This window comes from Nycticebus coucang, chromosome 8, assembly GCF_027406575.1.
Source record: "Nycticebus coucang isolate mNycCou1 chromosome 8, mNycCou1.pri, whole genome shotgun sequence".
Lineage (NCBI taxonomy): Eukaryota > Metazoa > Chordata > Mammalia > Primates > Lorisidae > Nycticebus > Nycticebus coucang.
The window spans coordinates 60188963-60207839 of record NC_069787.1 but is presented as its reverse complement, the minus strand read 5'-3'; the positions used below and the strand labels follow the sequence as shown (position 1 = coordinate 60207839).

Genomic DNA, 18877 nt, shown 5'->3' with positions numbered 1-18877 from the left:
CTATCTCTTCGATTCATCTTATTTACATCTATGTTCTGAATTTCATTTCTGTCCTTTTGACAATGTCCTTGTCAAGGTTTGGTATTGTCACCCCGTTGTGGTTTCTTGGGGTGATGCATGTCAGTCTCTTCTGATTTTTCATGTTGCCAGGGTTCTTTGCTGGTATCTTCTCATATGAAACCTCTTTTCAGGGGTAATATGTTTTCAGGGCCCCTGTTCTTTGCTGGGAATTCTCCTGCTCAATTAGAACAAGGGGAGGTCCCTACATGGTGCTTTTTTCCCCCTGCTCTGGAATGTTGATATGACAGGGGCGTGGAGTGTCACAGAAGCCTGTGATACAGCTGTTCTGATTTGATATGTTCATATGCGGTTGCCTCTGTTCAAGCCTGTGCTGGATGCTGTTTGTGTTGACGGGTATTGGGTTGTTCACTAGGTAGTTGTAGGATGTTCAAGTTGGGAGCTAGACAAGACCCTCTTCACTGAGGCTAGTGTTGTGGGGGTTGCTTTGCCCAGGGTCTCCCCACAGAGGTGACCAGTGGCAGGTAGGTAAGACTATCCATGCAGTGGTCCTGAGTTTTCATGCTATGGGCATTTGCTCAAACCAGGTCCCAGTGTATTGGAGGCTGGACTCTGGACTTTGGAGCAGTTCTGCTCACTCTGTGACAGTGGTGAAGGGTCCAGGGTGGGATCTTGGGGTCCAGGTATAGGGCTGATATCTCTGAGTGGTGTCTCAGGCCTGGAAGGAGCTCTGGAAGCACAGAAGCAGCGCCCCAGGCTCCAGCATATGAGCCTCAGAGCGAAAACTGGGGACAAACCAGAAACAAGGGTACTGATCCCGAACTCACAGCCAGAAGCAGGGCCTTGTGGGCAGCAAGACTGATCTGACCTGGAGGGCAAAGTTGGGGCTGAGCTCATGGTGGGCTGTTCCGCAGGTTCAGGGACCACACAGATGCAAAGTCACATGGGCAGAGGTCAGTTCCAGTGGCCCGGGGACTGCAGAGTTCTCTCAACACCCCCCAAAACCAACTGAAGCAGTTGCCCAAATCCTCCCAGGTTGGAGTTTATAGCACCCCAGTCAGTTCTCACATTCAGATCCCTTTGCACTACTGGGGGAAAGGTGCTTAGGCTCCAGTTACCAAGTACAGCTTATAGGAGCTTTCAGTCGGTCCGCTCCCTCCCCAGCCTGGTGAGGATCTGCGAAGGCCACAGCTGCACCCAAGGTCTCAGAATGGCTTTAGCTACTACTGCCCAATTCCCACACTTGTCTGGTGCAATGACTCTGCACAGACTCCAGGCAGGTGCAGAGTAATCTGTGTAGTGGAAAGAGCCCGAGTGCTCTATCATGCAAATTCCCTGAGCATACTTTGATATTATCAAATACATTACCTGGTCACCTTTTTCCCCACACTGAGCATCCCCCACTGCTTCTCTGTGGTTTCGCAATGTTTCTTCCAAGAATAGCTATCCACAGGTAGGTACCTGCTTCCTATTCTTTCCTTGGAAGTTGTGGGTTGTTTCTATTCTGACATTTGTTTTCTTTGGATGATTTTCATCCTGTGTAACAATTAGGTTACAATTGACTGCTCTACTGGGTCGAATATTATCTCCCAAATATTCATAACCAGCCTCTGAATGTGACTGTATTTGGAAATAGCGTCTTTATAGATGTAATTGATAAGAGGATACTGGATTAGGACAAGCCCTGATCAGATGACTGATATCCTTATAAGAAGAGGAGAATTTGGACAATAGACACACAAAGAAAATGTCATGTGACGATGGAGGCAAAGATTGGAGTGATGTATGTACAAGCAAGAAATGCTAAGGATTGTTGACAACCACGAGGATAGGTAGAGTCAAGGAACAGTTCTTCTCTGGAAACTTCAGAGGGAGCATGGCCCTGCCAACACCTTGACTTTAGACTTCTGGCCTTTAGAACTGTAAGAGAATAAATTTATGTTGTTTTAAGCCGTCCAGTTTTTGGTACTTTGTTACAGCACCACTAGGAGACTGATAGACTGCTGACAACATAGACCTGGTAGGGGTGGAGGATTCATAGGTTAGGAGGCTATTGTCTTTCACAAGCAAAAGAAGCCCAGCAGTAGACAGTCTAAGCAGATGTGGTAGCTCTGTGATGTCCCCCACTGTGGTTTTCATCACAGCTCTTGCCTTTACTACCACTCTCCTCCTCAACTTACCCTGCAAACACCAGCACACCACTTTTGAGTAGATATACTCTTTGTGGGAGGCTCACAGCAAAACAAGGCATCCAAGAGAAGATGGCTAGGACTTCCTGGTTCACAGGATTTTCAGGCAGTGCGGCCAGTATGATTTTGTAAGATCTCATGTAGACACTGATGGTTCTGTGTTAGGATAGTGAATTTATGTACCTAAACTCAGGTCTGCTAAAAGCTTACTCTAAAGTTCCATAGTTCCATCCCCACTAATGGCAGTCAAAATGCTTAAACTTGGGGGGCGGTGCCTGTGGCTCAGTGAGTGGGGCGCCGGCCCCATATGCCGAGGGTGGCGGGTTCAGGCCCAGCCCCGGCCAAACTGCAACAACAAAAAAAAATAGCCGGGCGTTGTGGCGGGCGCCTGTAGTCCCAGCTGCTCAGGAGGCTGAGGCAAGAGAATCGCGTCAGCCCAAGAGTTAGAGGTTGCTATGAGCCGTGTGACACCACGGCACTCTACCGAGGGCGGTACAGTGAGACTCTGTCTCTACAAAAAAAAATAAATGCTTAAACTTGCCAATTAAAGGCAACTCAGTCTCCTATAGATTCAGGTTCTCTATTCTGTTTCTTCTTCCTGCAAAGTTGGAGCCAGGATTCTGGGATGACATGTCTCTGTTATTTGCAGAAGGTCTCAGAGCACACCAGGTCCTTGTTGGCCTCTTGGGAGAGCTGAGTTGCTGAGTTCCTGCAGGTTTCCAGGTCTCTGTTCCCACTAGAGCAGCTGACTGCCCCATGAGCCTGTAATAATATGACCCTAAAGGCCTTTGATTCTTGTTGCTGCCATTACTTTAGGGGCAGGAGCCAGGCAATTTTACCAGATCTTTTGCTGCAGTCTTGTGTTCCACTGTGGATTATCAAGGGGGCAGGCAGCAGACAGAGATCCCATCAGGGCAGCAGGGGAGTTCACGTGCGGTTTCTGTAGACTTCCCCTTGGTGCTGGTCCCCGACCTTGCAGGGATGGCCTCTAGAGGCCAACCTTCCATGAGTTTCTTGAACTTATAAAGCCCCCTGTGCTCCCTCCAGTTATCCTGGTGCTTCTGCTTCCACTGGCTGAGCTTCCTCTCTGGACCTAGGAGCAGTCACCACACCGCCCTTGCTTAATCCAGCAGGAGTGGGGAAAGCTGAGCCCGCCCTGTAGCGCAGCAGGGGCAGAAACCACCGCCCAGTCAAACCACCCAGTGCTGAGTGCCACGCTGCCACATCCAGCCCCCAGGCCCTCACAGCTCCACCTGAAAAGCCACAGCAGGCCTACAAACAGAAGTTGCCCCCTCAGTCTTCTTGGAGACCCACAGAGCTGTTTCTTGTGGGTTTTCTGCTGTTAGTTGTTGTTAATGTCTTGTTGAGTGAATTCTGCTTTGTTTTTTTATTGAGAGAGAACAAATTGTTACAGGCTTTTAAGGAAACCAAAAACATTTGCTCTCTAATTATATCTATTATTCTATTCCAATTCATCTTGCTTTCTTGTTTTGGAGCAGGCCTTTCTGTTAGCCAAAACTCCAGTCAACTTTTGTCAATAAATAAAAGCTGCAATTTTCCTGCTGCGGTACCTGAGGCTCGTCAGCACAGTTCCTATTGAAGCTTCTAATAAATTGTCAGGCTGGAAGCATTGAGTGCCTGTCATGCTCCAGCCATTATTCAGGGGTTGGAGATACAGCCGTGAGCAGGAGCATCTTGGAACTTAAGGGGTTGGAGATACAGCCATGAGCAGGAGCATCTTGGAACTTATACCATGTTAGGGAGGATAGATGAGAAAAACCCAGCAAATATGTGTAATAATGGCAGTCAGTGATGGCTGCTTATAGACCCAGTGAGACAGATAATGTAAAGACTAGAAAGAGACTTGGAAACTACTTTAGTTTGGGTGGCAGGAAGACCACTCTGAGGGACAACACTGGGGCAGAAAGGCAGACAGTGAGGAGGAGCATTCTGCCCAGTCTCCAGATCTGGAGACTGCCTCCGGGCCAAAGGGCATGTGGACTGGGGCCGTCTCGGCCGGTGCAGGCCTGAGCGTGTGAGGAGTGAGAGGGCTAGCTCTGCTGGCTGTAGGTGCCTAAGCAGGGAATTCGAGAGTTCAGATAGACACTGGGACAACTTTGGGATGAATAACTAAGGATATAGCTTATAAGACATACGCAGAGCATTGTTTAAGGTCACAAAAAGTAAGAAAGTAGACTTTGAGGAGGGCGAACATACTTATAGTAGCAATTCTTAAATTGGTACACCTATGAGTATCTTTTGAACTGAGTTTTAATGGTGCCCTCCCCTATCAGCACATTCTCCCGTACAGCCCTAGGCTTTTGCTGCTTTGCATCCCCCATGAGTGTGGAGGAGGCTGAGGACCACTGCATGCTTAACGTACCAGAGCAATCCAGTGTGGTGCTGGGTCTGTTTGATCAGAGCTGGCTTGGCAAGTCCATCAGGTCAGGTCTGAAGAAAAGACTCCTCATGTGGAGGCAACCTGTCCTGGAGGACACAGAGAAACATCTTCTACAAAAACCCTGGGTTAAGTCATGCTGATTCCATAGACATTATCATCTAAAGACAACCTGTAGCCATCAGTGTGGCCTCTTATTTTTACTATTATGTTGAAATAGCAACATGTTTTACTGTTACAAATCCTTAAAGGCATTTTCTTTATTAATTTCAGTCACCTGGAAAGAACTAGCCTTTGCAGAGAAAAGTTAACAGTATTGAACTATGAGGCAGTGTAGGAATCCCAGGCTGAAAAGCTTCCTTGTAGAGACTGAATGAATGGTCCAGTCTGTCAGCCTATTCATTAGCAAGAGGTACCCTGGTGTCTCACTGAAAGTGAAGACGCACCTGTCACTATGCGAGCACATCAGGGAATGGTAGGGGAAGGCTGTGTGCCCTGGGCCCAGCGCTGCCCTCTCTACTCAACCTGGCAGTTCCCCATCTGCGGTTTACAGAGCGTCCTTGGTAGAAATTGTTGCTAGGAAATTTGGCAGGAACTTCCCAAGCTTGTCTGAAGTTATGGTGTGACAGCAAGTAAATTATACTCATTAGTTATAAAATGTCATTCTTCTATTTTCAGTAAATATTCAAGATGTGATACTACAAGAAAATTTGGAAAAAGAAGATCAAATCCTGGTTTCCCTGGCAGGATTAAAACAGGTGTGTGCATTGCTCTGGCAATACTTCTTTGTGTCTTCCTGCTGTGGGGAGAGGACCCTAGAGCATGGAGTGCCAGGGTGGTAGACCCAGTGTCCCCCAGTCCTTCATGTCTTCCCAGAAAGAGCCTCTTCTAAACCTCCACCCCCTCACGCCCCTCTTCTTTTTAGTGATTATGTCTGATATATCTGGTTTTCCATTCCCTCTTACCAAACCCATTTGTTCCTCACTCAAAGCTAGTGTGCCATGAACCAGCATCATGTTCAGTCATCTATAAATTCATGAATTTCCTTGGAGCACAAGTTGTCATCACCACCTACAGCAGGCTTTAGACCCTCAAGGGCCACATTTATTCAACCCTTCAAGATCTAAATGGGATATAAATGTCAGTGAAAAAGAGCATGCTGTTCCCAGATGCCTACTTCTATTATGAACGGACCGAATGGGCTGGGGCCACTTAGTAGTAGCCAAGGTGTGCAGTGGAGCTGAGTGTGCTGGCAGATGGTGCTTCCTGCCTTAAGATAATTGCCAAGGATGTGACTCTCATGTCTGCCCCTGGGAGAACCTGGTCATTAAACCTGATGTTTTCCTTGGTCATTGCAAGGTCAGCAGCTTTGATAAAGTTGGATATTTTTCCCATTATTTCTTTCTCATGATGTAAAATGTTAATATCCGTACTATAAAAAATATTTGATGATAAGCCTATTTTAAGTGTATTGAAAGATTTTTGTAGCATTTAAAAACAAACTCATTCATCTTTTTCATTTTTCTTATTTGAAAATAGATCAAAGACATTCTAAAAGGTTCCCTGCGTTTTAACCAGAGCCAATTAGAGGCCGAGGAGAACGAGCAGATCACCATTGCAGACAACCACTATTGCTCCAGCGGCCAGGGCCAAAGTGACCAAGGGCCTGAAGCCACCAAACAGGTATAGGAGCTCTGGTGAACATACCACGTTAATTCAAAGGGAGCACATTCATATAAGTTCTTCAAAGTTATGAATAATTAAAGCCCTACCAAAGTTGCTTCAAACTGCTGTGTGTGAAGTTCAACTGTGAAACACCACAAGTGGCCTGAGCCAGGAGTGGTGTGTATAGCTGTGCAGCTTATAAACCCTCGTGCCAGAGGGAGTGCCCTTCCCACCAGGAGTGGCAAGAAGAGTGCCTCCTACAGCTGCGCGGTGCATGGCCTGCAAATGTGTGCGCAGCAGGGCTCGCCTGAGCCTCCCGACACCGACACTGCGTGGGATCGGAAAGCCAGATCCCTGTCCTAGTTACTAGTCAGTTGCCTCCAGCTGCTGCCTCCATTCCCATGCTTTCCTAGTGTTTCCTTGAGTGTGCTTCACTTGGATAGAATATGTTCAGCCAACATCACTTTCTCACCTTTGTGGAGAAGGGCTTCTTGTTAGTGTCCACTCTCGGGGAAGAGGCCCACAAACCTTCTGTAAAGGGTCAGAGAATAAATAGTTTAGGATTTGCAGGCCACATGTGGTCATCTCTATCATATATTATTTTTTTGTCGTTGTTTTTTGTTTTTCTTTTTTATATAACCCTTTAAAAAATATAAGCCATTCTCAACTTGAGAGCCATACGAAAGCAAGTTACAAGCCAGATTTGGCCCATGGTTTGCCAGCCCACGCTGTCAATGTGTATAATTTATTCTAACATAGAGTCAGGTGGTTTTACAGCTAGAAGAGTCTTAGAGTTTCCTCGTGTGCTTAGTCCTGCCTGCTCATTTCACCAGTGAGAAAATGAAAGCCACAAAGGCTCGCCAGGCAGAGCAGAGCCAGAAGTTAAGTTGTCAGATCTCCTGCCCCAACCCAGTAAGCTTCAGCTACACCTGCTGCCTCACTGGGCATTATTTGATAAGACTAAAAGAGTATTCATTTCCCACTTATATTTTAAATTCTAAATAACTTTTTTTAAAAAAATCAGCTTGTAAAATTTCATCTTGAGAAATGAACATGTAATAAAATCTTATCTAAGTCACTTTCTCAAGAACTGGCATTCATATGCTTATAAGTTATTTTTTTGTGTGTGATGTTTAAAACATCAAAATGACATTTGAATGGAAATCTTTTCAATTTTAAGGGTACTTTCCAAAAGGAGAGAACTGTGTGGTTAACTTACTTTTAAAGCTGTATAAAGTTGTGCTGGTGCACCTCGATTCTGCATTTTTAGCTATGCCATTTTAATTTGATTGGTTTCTCCAAATTCTCCTCCCTCCACAGATGTTTTATTTTTTAATTATTTATTTATTGAACTATTTTAGAATATAGGCCTATCTTTATACCAACCATTTTTAATTGACAATTTTATTTAAAACTTTAGCATGAATTTTTAACTGAATATGTAAAAATACTACAGAAAAGAACTTTTAAAAAACAGTAATGAATTTGCTAAATTTAAAACTTCGTGATTATACTTTACAGTTGTCTCTACCACCCCTCTAGTATGGCCCCTTCCCCATGGCTATTAGCAGTTTGTAAAAAAATAATAATAATACTCCCAAAAAAAGGTTTTACTAAGGAAGGGAGAAAGAGGGAAGCAGTATTCTCTCTCCTTCAGGGAAGGAAAAGTGAGAGAAATTCCGGATACAAGCAAGTCAGAAATACAAGCCCAGTGTGTGGGGCCTTCCACACCAAAGCCCAAGGGTCTGGGCTCAGAGATAACGGGCCAAGGCGCTACCAGGCAGGAAGCCTCGACCCACCTTCTTCCTGCAGGAGCCTGTGCCCCAAGCCAGCTTGGAGCTAGCTGAGTTTCCCATCTCACTGGTTGTGGGAGGAGGGCAGAGGGGACACTGGCTGTAGACAGACTACACACATCCCAAATGTGCCTAAGTGGGAGTTCCAAAGGCTTCCAAATATGTTTTGAGGACCTGCTGTGCCAGGAACTGGGTGTCCAAGGGGCCAGAAGCTAGAGTGGGGGCACAGTACTAGGCGGGCACATCAAGAGGAACTGGGTGTCCAAGGGGCCAGGAGCTAGAGTGGGGGCACAGTGCTAGGCAGGCACATCAAGACATGTTGGGTCTGTGTTAGACTGTGTCTTAGCTCACTCCTAATCTAGGAGTGAGTTGTCTTTGCTTTTCCTGGTTCATCACTAATGTATGTCTAAAGGATAATGCAGAAGGACCAGGCTCCCTGCCTTGGACAAATGGCTCATGGCCTGCTGCAGTCCTCTGTCCCCATCAAGAACCATGGAGGATTCTTCTTTGTGGGAATGCACATGCTCCGCTCTCCCCTTCAAGGTGGTAGTAATGTGGCTAATATTGTTTGTTTGGTTTGATTTACACATCTCATCTCCAACTCTGAAAACAATAGAGTTGTAAAATTGTATTCTGTGGAATGAAAAGAGCCACACTCTATCCCTCCCTTCCCCAGGTCTGTCCTTCACACACTCTCGTGGGAAGTTCCTCAGCCCAGATCCACTGTAGTAGAAGGCAGGACCTTATTAATGCATCTATCACATGCCTTTTGTGGCACTTGGGTCTCATGTTTTTATCTACATATTGTCTAATACTGTAGCCACTAGCCACATGCATTTAAAGTTAAGTTTATTAAAATTCAATAGAATTAAAAGTTAAAAGTTTACTTACTCAGTCACACTAGCTACTTCTCAAGAGCTCAGCATCCGTGGCTGGGGCTGTTCCCCTGGACGGCACAGGCAGGCTCACTTCCCTTCCAGAGTGCTGCTGCTCTGCAGCTGGACTCACCTGCCTCTACCATGATTGAACTCAAGCTATGAGATGTGGCGGGTTGGGAGAGACAGCAGGCAGGGGGAACAGGTTGTGGTGGTCCTGGCCAGTTCAAAAGATAAGACTAATAGGTTAAACATTTTTCTAATTGTACAAGACATACCTGTATCTGGAAAATAAAGGATTGACTTAGGAATTTACAAAATTTCTATCAATCACCTAAATAGGACCAAGTAGTGGTTAGGGCTCCTGTGGAGAGCCATAAGGAAGTCATCTTTGTGTCTAGAAGAAAAGTATAGGTGAGTGTCCAGAGAGCAGTGTCTTTTCATTTGTTCTGTGACATTGGCCAAGCCACCAGGCCTCCTGTTAGGCTTCCTTTTTTGACTTGTAATGTCAGTGGGCAGGAAGAGGGGTAATCAAGAAGACAGTTGTGAGGGCCCCATCAGCTCTAACTTGCTTTGTCTAAGCCAGTCAATGACCCTAATCTAGGAGCTGGGGGGAAAACATGCCAGATAATGAGTCATGTCATATCTGTCCTTCTAGTCACAAGCTTTGGAGAGTATTCCTCCTTTCCACAGTCTTGCTGACATCTTCACTGTACGGTATTCTGTAGTAGCAGCACCACTCTAAAATTAGGACCCTCTGAATATGCCCTTTCCTTGTCAGCCTAAGAGAAGATCTACTAAGTAGCATTCTAGCCCCGTGTTCTTGTGAGATATCAAGGTTTTCACGGTTTAGGATGCATATGAACAGGGTCCGTGTTCTAGAAGTAGGAAGTCAAACCTGAGGGCCTGAGTTGATTCCCCAGCGGCCGTAGGTGTGTGCACACTATGTGTGGGGCTGGGGGAGAATACCCAGTATTCTCCAGGGGCTCTGACCAGGTGCCCCTTATCCAGGGACAGTAATGGGAATGAGGTTTGATTTCTTTCTTTCCAACTCAGAGGAAAGACAGTCCTCCTCTCCCAGACAGCTTTAGTGCCATTACGATCACGTTCCTGTGTGCTGTGTATTTTTTCATTGTTGTAATAATGAAAACAGAATATAAACAGCTTTAGAACTTGAGATGAAGCACCTCAAGGGCTATTGTTTCAGCACTGTGAGAGGCAAATTCTGTTTCTGTTCTCTTGCTGAATACATGTATCTTAGAAGTTGATGAATCACCAGACATGGAAAGTCAGAGGTGGAAGGTGCATGAGCCATCATTTAGCTGCTTGGCCCCCCTACCCCGTACTACTGAAGGGGATGTGTCGGTCAGGGCTACAGACCAGATTTCCCTCATGAGTGCTGCTGACTCCCTTTCCAGCCTCATTGTGGAGCCCATGGGTAACATTGGCCATGTCAGTCTAGAGGACCAAGGGTTCCGGGGCACTTCCAGCCAAGAGACTCCATACCTCCCATTAGACTTGAGAACCCTGCACTAGTCCCTACCCTCACTGTGGGGAGAGTAGGTGGGTAGGGCCTGGAAAGCAGGTGCGGGACTCCACCAGCTTACGTTACCACCAGGGCCAATGCTCTTTCTGCCACGCTTGCCTTGGACATCCTTGGCCAAACTATGACTTTGCTAACCCAAACCTTTACCTGTGTTCATGGATATTAAGTTAAAAAAATGAAAACCCGGGGCGGCGCCTGTGGCTCAAGGAGTAGGGCGCCGGTCCCATATGCCGGAGGTGACGGGTTCAAACCCAGCCCTGGCCAAAAAACCACAAAAAAAAAAAAAAAAAAATGAAAACCCACTTATAATTGTTTAGAAAGAAAGGAAAATAACTATAGACTCAAGCAGTTCCATCTGTATACATCTTGTCATTATACTTTGCAGTTGCCATTCTCAGTTTTCATATTTATAGAACCTACTGCTTACCACCATTGCCCAGGAGACCCCCATGTGCCCTCCGGAGATGAGCTAACTGTGGGACACATATGAAAAGAAACACATCAGGCCTTCTGAAAGCCATACTTTGAGCAAGTAGTGAAGCCACTCCAGGTCTGGCAGCTCTCATTAAGGAACAGGACTTGTACAATCACATCTGCACATGTCATCTCACTGCACTGTGACCGCATGGCAGGAGGGAGGCAAAGTCTTAGTCCATTTTAATCGAGAGAATTAAATCTCACAGAGAAAGAGTGGTTTGCATGGCAGGGCCCCACTGTAGGCTGGCCCCTGGCAGCGCAGATACTGCCTCTCTCTGTGGCTTATGAAGCAGGAGGTTTACTTTGTTCCCCGGGGAAACCAACATTCAGCTTCAGAAGGGCTCAACAAGATGCTGCTGGCCCTATGCACCTCTCCAAGATAGACAGTTTGGGGTGAGGTGGCCTAGCTTTCCATGAGTATTCCAGCCTCCCAGTTTCTTCTTTCATCCACCTGTACTGTACTTCACAGGCCTCTTCAGACACCCCCGTGTGTGCAGACAGAGGGAGTTCAGACGACTTCATCCTGGTTTCCAAAGATGATGGGGGCAGCGCCAGAGGGCCCTTTCTGGGCCAGGCCCAGCCTCTTCGCACCCTCAGAAGCATGTCTGGAAGATGCCAGGCCCCAGTCTGCTCCCCCCTTGTGTTCTCAGACCCACTGATGGGCCCAGCCTCAGCTTCCTCCAGCAACCCCAGCTCTAGCCCTGACGACGACAGCAGCAAGGACTCCGGCTTCACCATCGTGAGCCCTCTGGACATCTGACCGCTGCACCCAGTCCTGCCTCACAGGGATTCAGCCACTCCCTCAGTGACCCAAGACCAGGCTGAGGCTCCCTCTGTGGAGACTGATCTAAACTGATGCTTCTTTCCCAGCATGTATTTGGCACTGGTACAGCCCTTTGGAACCCTTTAGAGAGAAGCAAATATGGCCATAAAGCACACAGACTTACCTTCACCAAAATGTAGACAGGGCTCTCTAGGCCCTTACCTAACCCTCACCCCACCCTTTCTCTGAGTTAGAGCCGGGCAAAGGACCCAGTATCACACTCACGGTCCAAAAAGACCCAGCCACAATTAGAACTGCTTTTCCTCTGTCACCTTCTCCCCAACTAAGAAGGTAGGACAACTCCATTGATTATATTTAGAAGAAAGAGCAAAGCATCAGGCATAGGAATATTGGTTGATATCAAAAACTTCCTCAGTGGGAATCTGTGTCTCAGCCTACTTGATTCCTACTCTGAGAAATCATATAGCACAGCCAAATGCAATAGAACTAGACCCAGTGGATTCCAGGGCTGGAAAAAATCATTACTGACCTCTCAAACTTATATTGATCTTTAGAAATGGTCTAAATTTAGGAAACACATCAAGGCAAGGTGTGATGTGGTATTAGATTTTTTTTAACTTAAGAATGTGTTTCCAATCCTCAGGCTGAATTGACTTTGGCCATCCCTTAAACAATTGTATTTGACCTTTTAGAATCGTTCACAGCCAGAAAACATGGTCACTTTAAACCAGTCTTTGCTGCACTGATTTCAGAAATTATAAGAATATTTCTATTAGCCGGGTACAGTGGCTCACGCCTATAATCCTAGCACTCGGGGAGGCCGAGGCAGGTAGATTGCCTATACTCACAGGTTTAAGACCAGACTGAGCTAGAGCAAGACCCCGTCTCTAAAAATAGCTGGGCGTTGTGATGGGCACATGTAGTCCCAGCTACTTGGGAGGCTGAGGCAAGGGAATCACTTGAGCCCAGGAGTTTGAGGTTGCTGTGAGCTATGACGCCATAGCACTCTATCGAGAGCAACAAAGTGAGACTCTTGTCTCAAAAAAAAAAAAAAAAAGAATATTACTATCTACTATCCTTGAGTTCTAAACTATGACTATGTCTTTATAGAATAAATATCTTTCAGACAGTAAATTTTCTGGTTAAGAAACATACCCGTACATACCTATCAACTGAGGACTAAAGGGAAAACCCAAGTCATTCCCATCCAGAGCCAGAATGGTCCCTTCTTTGGGAACAAGGATTCCTAGAGAACATTCCAGATGCCGGGAGGATGCAGGATGCGTACATGACCCCTTCCCTTGCTGGGAGCCAAGCATGGAAGCTGCAGGGCCTGTGCTCAGCTATGAACTCTGCATCCTCGGCACCACTGCCAGGCCCAAGTCTGACATGCCAGAGCTTTGAGCCTTTGTACACATTAGAGACTCTCCCCTACCCCCCACACTCCACCCAACAGTTGGAAGCTTAGGAAACTGGGATGGGCACAAAGCATCACATGAATTGTTTCTCTCCTTAAAGGAGGAGCTCGCTGGAAAGGACACTTTCCTCACCTTCACCTCGGCAGGGATTCCAGCAGAAATGGGTGGGGACTGCAAACAGACACAACACCCGCTTCCCTTCAGTTAGAGCAGCCCCTGCTGGGGACGACTGGCTCTTCGGGCCTCTCTCTCCTCGGAGGATGGCAAGGCTCTAACAGTGGAAGCCTTCAGGATAACAAATGAAAGTCTGAAGAACAGATGCCATTTCCATCCTTCCCACGGCTAAGCAGGCATCTCTATAGACAAATGGGAAACTGACATGATTTCCCACTGGTTCTCCAAGAAAATGGTGATGACTCTTGAGCCAACGACTACAGAGAGAGTTTGAATTAGCTCTGCAATTTGTCCTTAAACTCTAGCACAGAAATCACCTCTTACCACCTCAGTGTGTAGGGGTGAATGATACCCCTGGCTTTGCCAGATAACAGTGTTGTCTGGCGCTCCGGGATTAGGCGCTTGCTCTGCAGATGCTCTGCTCAGCTCTCCGGCTCCTGACTGAGCTGTCCTCCTAGCACCTGCGAGTGCCCTTGTAACTGTCCAGGGGTTGCCAGTGGATACTTTCTCACGAAGGACTTGGCTTGGGAAGGTGCTGGAGTGTGGAGTTGTTCCCCCTCAGGGCTCTGGGACAGAAAGGACCATAGAACTGGCTACCTTTTGGCAGCAGGGCCACTGTCACCTCCAGCATTGCCTTTTCTCTGAAAGGCAGAGTCATGATAACTGAGTGTCACTAGCCACACAAGAGTCCTGGGCACCCGCCCTGCCAGTCGGGCTCTTGGCTAGTTCCCTGTCAGTAGCCGGTGTTCAGCAGGCCCTGGATATTCCTAGCCCCGCCCACACACGAGGGGCAGGTCCTCTCCATCTGCCCTGGGTTAGCGCCATGTGAGGACCAGTGGGTTCACTCGGAGGTATTGTTTCTGTGGACACAGGCAATACCAGCCTCAGTTCCCGGGGTTCACACTCAGAGAATCCTGTTACTGTCCTGTTTTTTCTAAGTGACTTTTTTTATTCATAGTTGCATTGTTTTCATTTTTATTAGTTAGAGTGCTATTAAAGAATATGTGTTCCTTTTTATTTTATCAGGTACTTACGTTTAAGTGCACATTTTTAAAATCTTGACTATATGCAACCTTTTAGTTTTTCCTTAACATGTGGTAATCAGTGAAATCCCTCTTGTGTTTTGATTATAGCAATTAAGTACATTTTATATTAGGTAAACCTTAGATTAATTCCCATTGTCATCTACTTTTTTTATACATGCCCCTGTTTCAAGCATCCGTCTCTGATCATATGGGAAATTTGAGTTAAAATTTCTCTCTGTACATTACACATAAGTGTTACAGACTAGAAAAAGGAAGACATAATTCGCCTTACCTTGTGTGTGTGCCAAGTGGTCATACAACACTTTAAATATTTAATTATACTGGATTATTCTTCCAAAGAGCACCTCCTGCTAATGTTCAAAGGTAACTGCAATCTGAAAAGAAATAATATCACAGCAGAATGAATGTGACTCTAAAAATAATCCAAGACCTCCCTGGGATTTGCCTTCTCCGCCTAAGTCTGAGTTTAATCTCTCAACTGTCAGTCCTCAGGCAGCACTAAGGAAGCTGCCGTGGGGGTCTGGCTGCCTGCCCTTAACAGGAATGCTGCCTTTACTTTGTCAGACGCCGAACAAATATAAAACTCTGATAGTTAATGCTGTCTCCTAATGAGAACCTGTCATAGTTGATCCAAATTTATTATTTCATTTTTATTTTATTGTTTTTAAGAAACTGCCTCAGAGTTCATTGCAGAACAAGAGTGTATCTGGAGGACATGCTGAGTGGCCGTCCTGTGGAGCCATGGCTAGTTCCATCCCTCCTTCCCTGCCCCCATGGGTCCAGAGCAGGTGCACTGGGGGGACCGAGGAGCAGGGAGAGGGAGTCAGATGGATTAAGGAGAGCACCTGGAAAGCCAGGCTTCCTTCTCGAAGGCCAGACTGCTGCCTCAGTGTTACTTTGAAAAGCCCTCTTTTTATAGTGTTGAAAAGAAATATAAAGTTCAGCTAAGCAGACTTGAGACCACTTTGACGTAAAAGCTGTCATCAGAGTTTTTCTTACAATGGCACGATTGGTTTGATGGATGGAATACGCAGTTATGTCATTTATATCCTATTGCTTTTTTCTCATCCATCTTTATGATGTAACTCACATTGATTTAAGAAATGATGTATCCTTTTGGCAAAGTGATCCCATTCAATATGGTTATAATAAAAGACTAATGTGAAACCGAGACTGTAGCTTGTCTTGTTCCAGGCTGGGGATAGGACACAAGGTGTAGCCCAGGCTTGGCCCAGAGGCGACCCTTGCAGTGTCAGGCGGGCATGGGTGAGGGGCTGTCCCTCAGCCCAGGAGCAGAGGCCGTGCAGCCTCAGGCCTGGCCCAAGACTCACACCCAGCTCCGTCATTCCCTTCATCTCAGACAGGCAGTTGCCTAGCCTCCAGCGCCTCAGTGTCCTTATCTGCAAACTGAGGATAGTAGGGTGTGGTGAGGTTGAAACAAAATAACGGATTTGCACAGAGCCTGAGGGACCAGGAGATGCTGTTTCTGAGTGAGTCATGCAGCCCACCCCTTACCTGAGGCAGCCCCTACAGCTTGCCACCCACCTTCCCACTCCCCCCACAGCACCAAGTTTGACCTGGTGGCCTGACGGCCACCTAACGTGGAGTTTGGTGAAAAGGCCACAGGATAAAGAGGGGGCAACAGTGGCTGTATTTTAAATCTTACACAGCAAAGAAACTGGGGACCTTGATAGCTTAGGCAGAGCCATGGAGCCAACCCACCTGAATTTGCACTTGGGCCCATCTCTGGCCTAGGCCTCTGTCCCAGGCCCAGCCAGCAAACGGCTTTTCTTCCTACTGTGGGGCACAGCTTCTCCCATCAAAAGGCCAGAAGGCCTGGCGCACGTCTCAGATAGCTCCTGCGAGTGAAGGGATCATTGACTTCTCTAGACCAGTGACAGCCATACATGCCCTGGCATCCCACTGGCCAGTAGGACTGCCTTGTCCGTGCCCCTCAGGACTGAGCACCTCAGCACTGTGGGCGCTTCTGCCCCACCCGCCCTCTGCCCAAGGTCAGGCTTCCCTGCCCCAGGATGCTGCTCTGCTGCGACGAAGTCAGGGAACCACATGAGCGGCTCTCATCTGAGGAAGTTCCAGGGAGCCACATGTCCAGGGAACGGGTCTCAGCTGAGGTTGAGGAATCAGTACAGAAACAGCTGAGCGCCTCCACCAACAGCGAGTGTTGGTGACTGAGGTGACAGTCAGTGACTCCATAGCCTCCCTGCAGGGTTACATCCCAGTTGCTGGCTGCCTTTCCCTCTGGAATCCTCTCTCAGGGTCTGCTTGAGAGAGGATTCCAGAGAGAATCCTCTGGCTTTGGGAGAACCAAACTAAGACCCCCTCCTTCCTAGCGTCTGGCTCACCCCTGCCGAGGTGGGGAAGTGGCGGAGGCTGCCTGTTGTGGGGTTGGACCAAGTCTGGCAGATGAGGGTGGGTGGTGAGAGGAGCGATTTCCCAAAGTGCCTTCCCAGGGCGGGAGCGCTGCGTGAGCTCCCTCCAGGCCCAGCGAGCTGCCAGCCCCGCCCCGTGAGCCGGCGTCTCCAGGGCGGTTGTGCCCGCGCGTCTTTAGTACTTTGCCTCTGCCGCAGCCAGCATTCCCTATCTTTATGGACATGTCTGAGTACGTGTCACCATAAACTTCACTCCCAGAGCTACGTCTGTTCACAGAAAGGGACAGCTCTCACAGAAAGGTGAAGGGCCCTGGAAATACGCAGATGACACACTGATACGGGTGTCACACGGCATCGGGCGTTTTTCCTCCAGCAAACTCCGGTGAACACTCTCAAAGTGAGGCTCCATGGGTGCTGGCGATACACAAAATATCCTTCAAATCACCAGGAAAGGGTGGGAGCAACATGTTTCTACATTTGGAACAAACACCAAAAACTTTAAATACCAAAGTAGCGCAGAGGAAGTCCCCCCACTCCAGCCTGGGCAGGGTCCCAGGAGCTCAGAGGCAGACAGGTGAGCTGTGCCCTGAGAGCCTCAGCCACTCCACTTCCTGCTGTGCTAGAGCAGCTGTGACCTCCCAGGCACTTGCCAAGAAGGGGGCCGGCCCCTTTCTGGGACTCCAGCAGTCCAACAAGGCGCACACTTTGTCAGCGGGGGGAGTCCCGAAGGCACGATATCACCCAGCAGCAGTTCCAGAAGCCACATGGCAGCAGGAAGCCCTCCCACGTCTCTCAGGCTCAGAGAAACCTGCATATATTTAATATTTAGCATGGTACAACTGCAAGGATGAGGGTGCTGCAGTGGGTGTCACCTCCCCACAGGGCATCACCAAGGAAAAGACAGCCAGCAAAGGCACGGCTGTGAAGGGGAGCTGGTCCTTCGTCAGCCTTCCAACAGCCTGCTTGGCCCTCAACATGGCGTCCCCATCTGCGCCCCTCAGCTCCTGCCCCTAGTCCCATAGGTCCCATAGACATCCACACCTGGCCCCATGGGTCCTTACGGTGGCTTTCCCATCCTCTGTCCCTCCCACAGCTCATCCTGAACAGAGAAGGCTTCGTCTCTGCTTGCCAGGTCTGGCCAGTGGTCTTGACCCTGCCTCTGCAGCACACGCACACCCCACCTCCTCCCTCCATACACACACACACACCGCCCCCCAACACACACACACACACACACCTGGAAGTAGAACTGACCTGGAGCCCTCGGAGCCCTCAGCATGAGACGTGCTCCCTGAACCACCCCGACCCCTTGGGCTGTGCTCCAGTCCCCTGGCCTCCCCCTTGCCCAAAGCCACACATGGTCCTTTCCTCTGCCCAGAACACTCCTCCCTGCTCTCCAGCTGATAGCTGGTGAATGCCAGCTTCAACCGCCAGACTCCTGCAACTGCTCTCTCGAAGTTCCATTGTTGTTTCACTTTGTGCCATAAAGCAGCCCTCTCTTATGCTTGTGGATTATATGGTCCAGAGATACAGGCAGGGCATGGGGGGGATGATTTAGCACTGGTACTGCGTCATCTGGGGCCTTGGGAAACTCAGGGACTGAGGACTAGTTTGTTCACTAAGTTGATGCTGACACCTTAGCTTGGGCCATCAGCCAGAACCCTACACGTGACCTCTTAATGTGGCCTGGGGTTCCTTGAAGCCTGTGGCTGGATTCCAAGAACGAATGTCTGGAGGAGCAGGGTGGGGCTCTGCAGAAACCATTTCACCTTTTATGGCCTAGCCTCAGAAGTCACACACCGTCACTTCTGTCACTTCCTAAATGTCAACGTAGTCACAAGCCCACCCGGTTTTAAGGGTAGGGAAAATAGACTTCTCTTCTTGATAGGGGGAGGACAATGTTCCAGAAGCACATTGAGTCTGGAAGATCTGCTGTGGCCATTTCTGGAGAATGCAGTCTGCCCTGCTCATTCACTGCAGGCTGCTCCAGCCAGACTGAGGCTGTTCCGGCCATGCTGCAGAGCTCACAAGCACCTTCCAAACCCTATAGCCTTGTAGCTGCTCACTCCTCCCCTCCAGGAAAGCTTATGTGATATTTTTAAAG

At 48.1% G+C, this 18877-nt stretch overlaps 1 protein-coding gene across 24 annotated transcripts in view; it reads left to right on the top strand.

Moving 5' to 3' along the window:
- Positions 1 to 15546, top strand: part of TBC1D5 (TBC1 domain family member 5) — a 584642-nt gene extending 569096 nt beyond the window's left edge. For all 24 annotated transcript variants that reach the window (XM_053598465.1, XM_053598460.1, XM_053598463.1 and 21 more), the window contains 3 exons: positions 5284 to 5363; positions 6145 to 6288; positions 11431 to 15546. In XM_053598465.1, the coding sequence (XP_053454440.1) occupies positions 5284 to 5363; positions 6145 to 6288; positions 11431 to 11721 (515 nt within the window). In that variant the 3' untranslated portion in view covers positions 11722 to 15546. The remainder of the gene's footprint in view (positions 1 to 5283; positions 5364 to 6144; positions 6289 to 11430) is intronic.
- The last annotated feature ends 3331 nt before the right edge of the window (positions 15547 to 18877 follow it).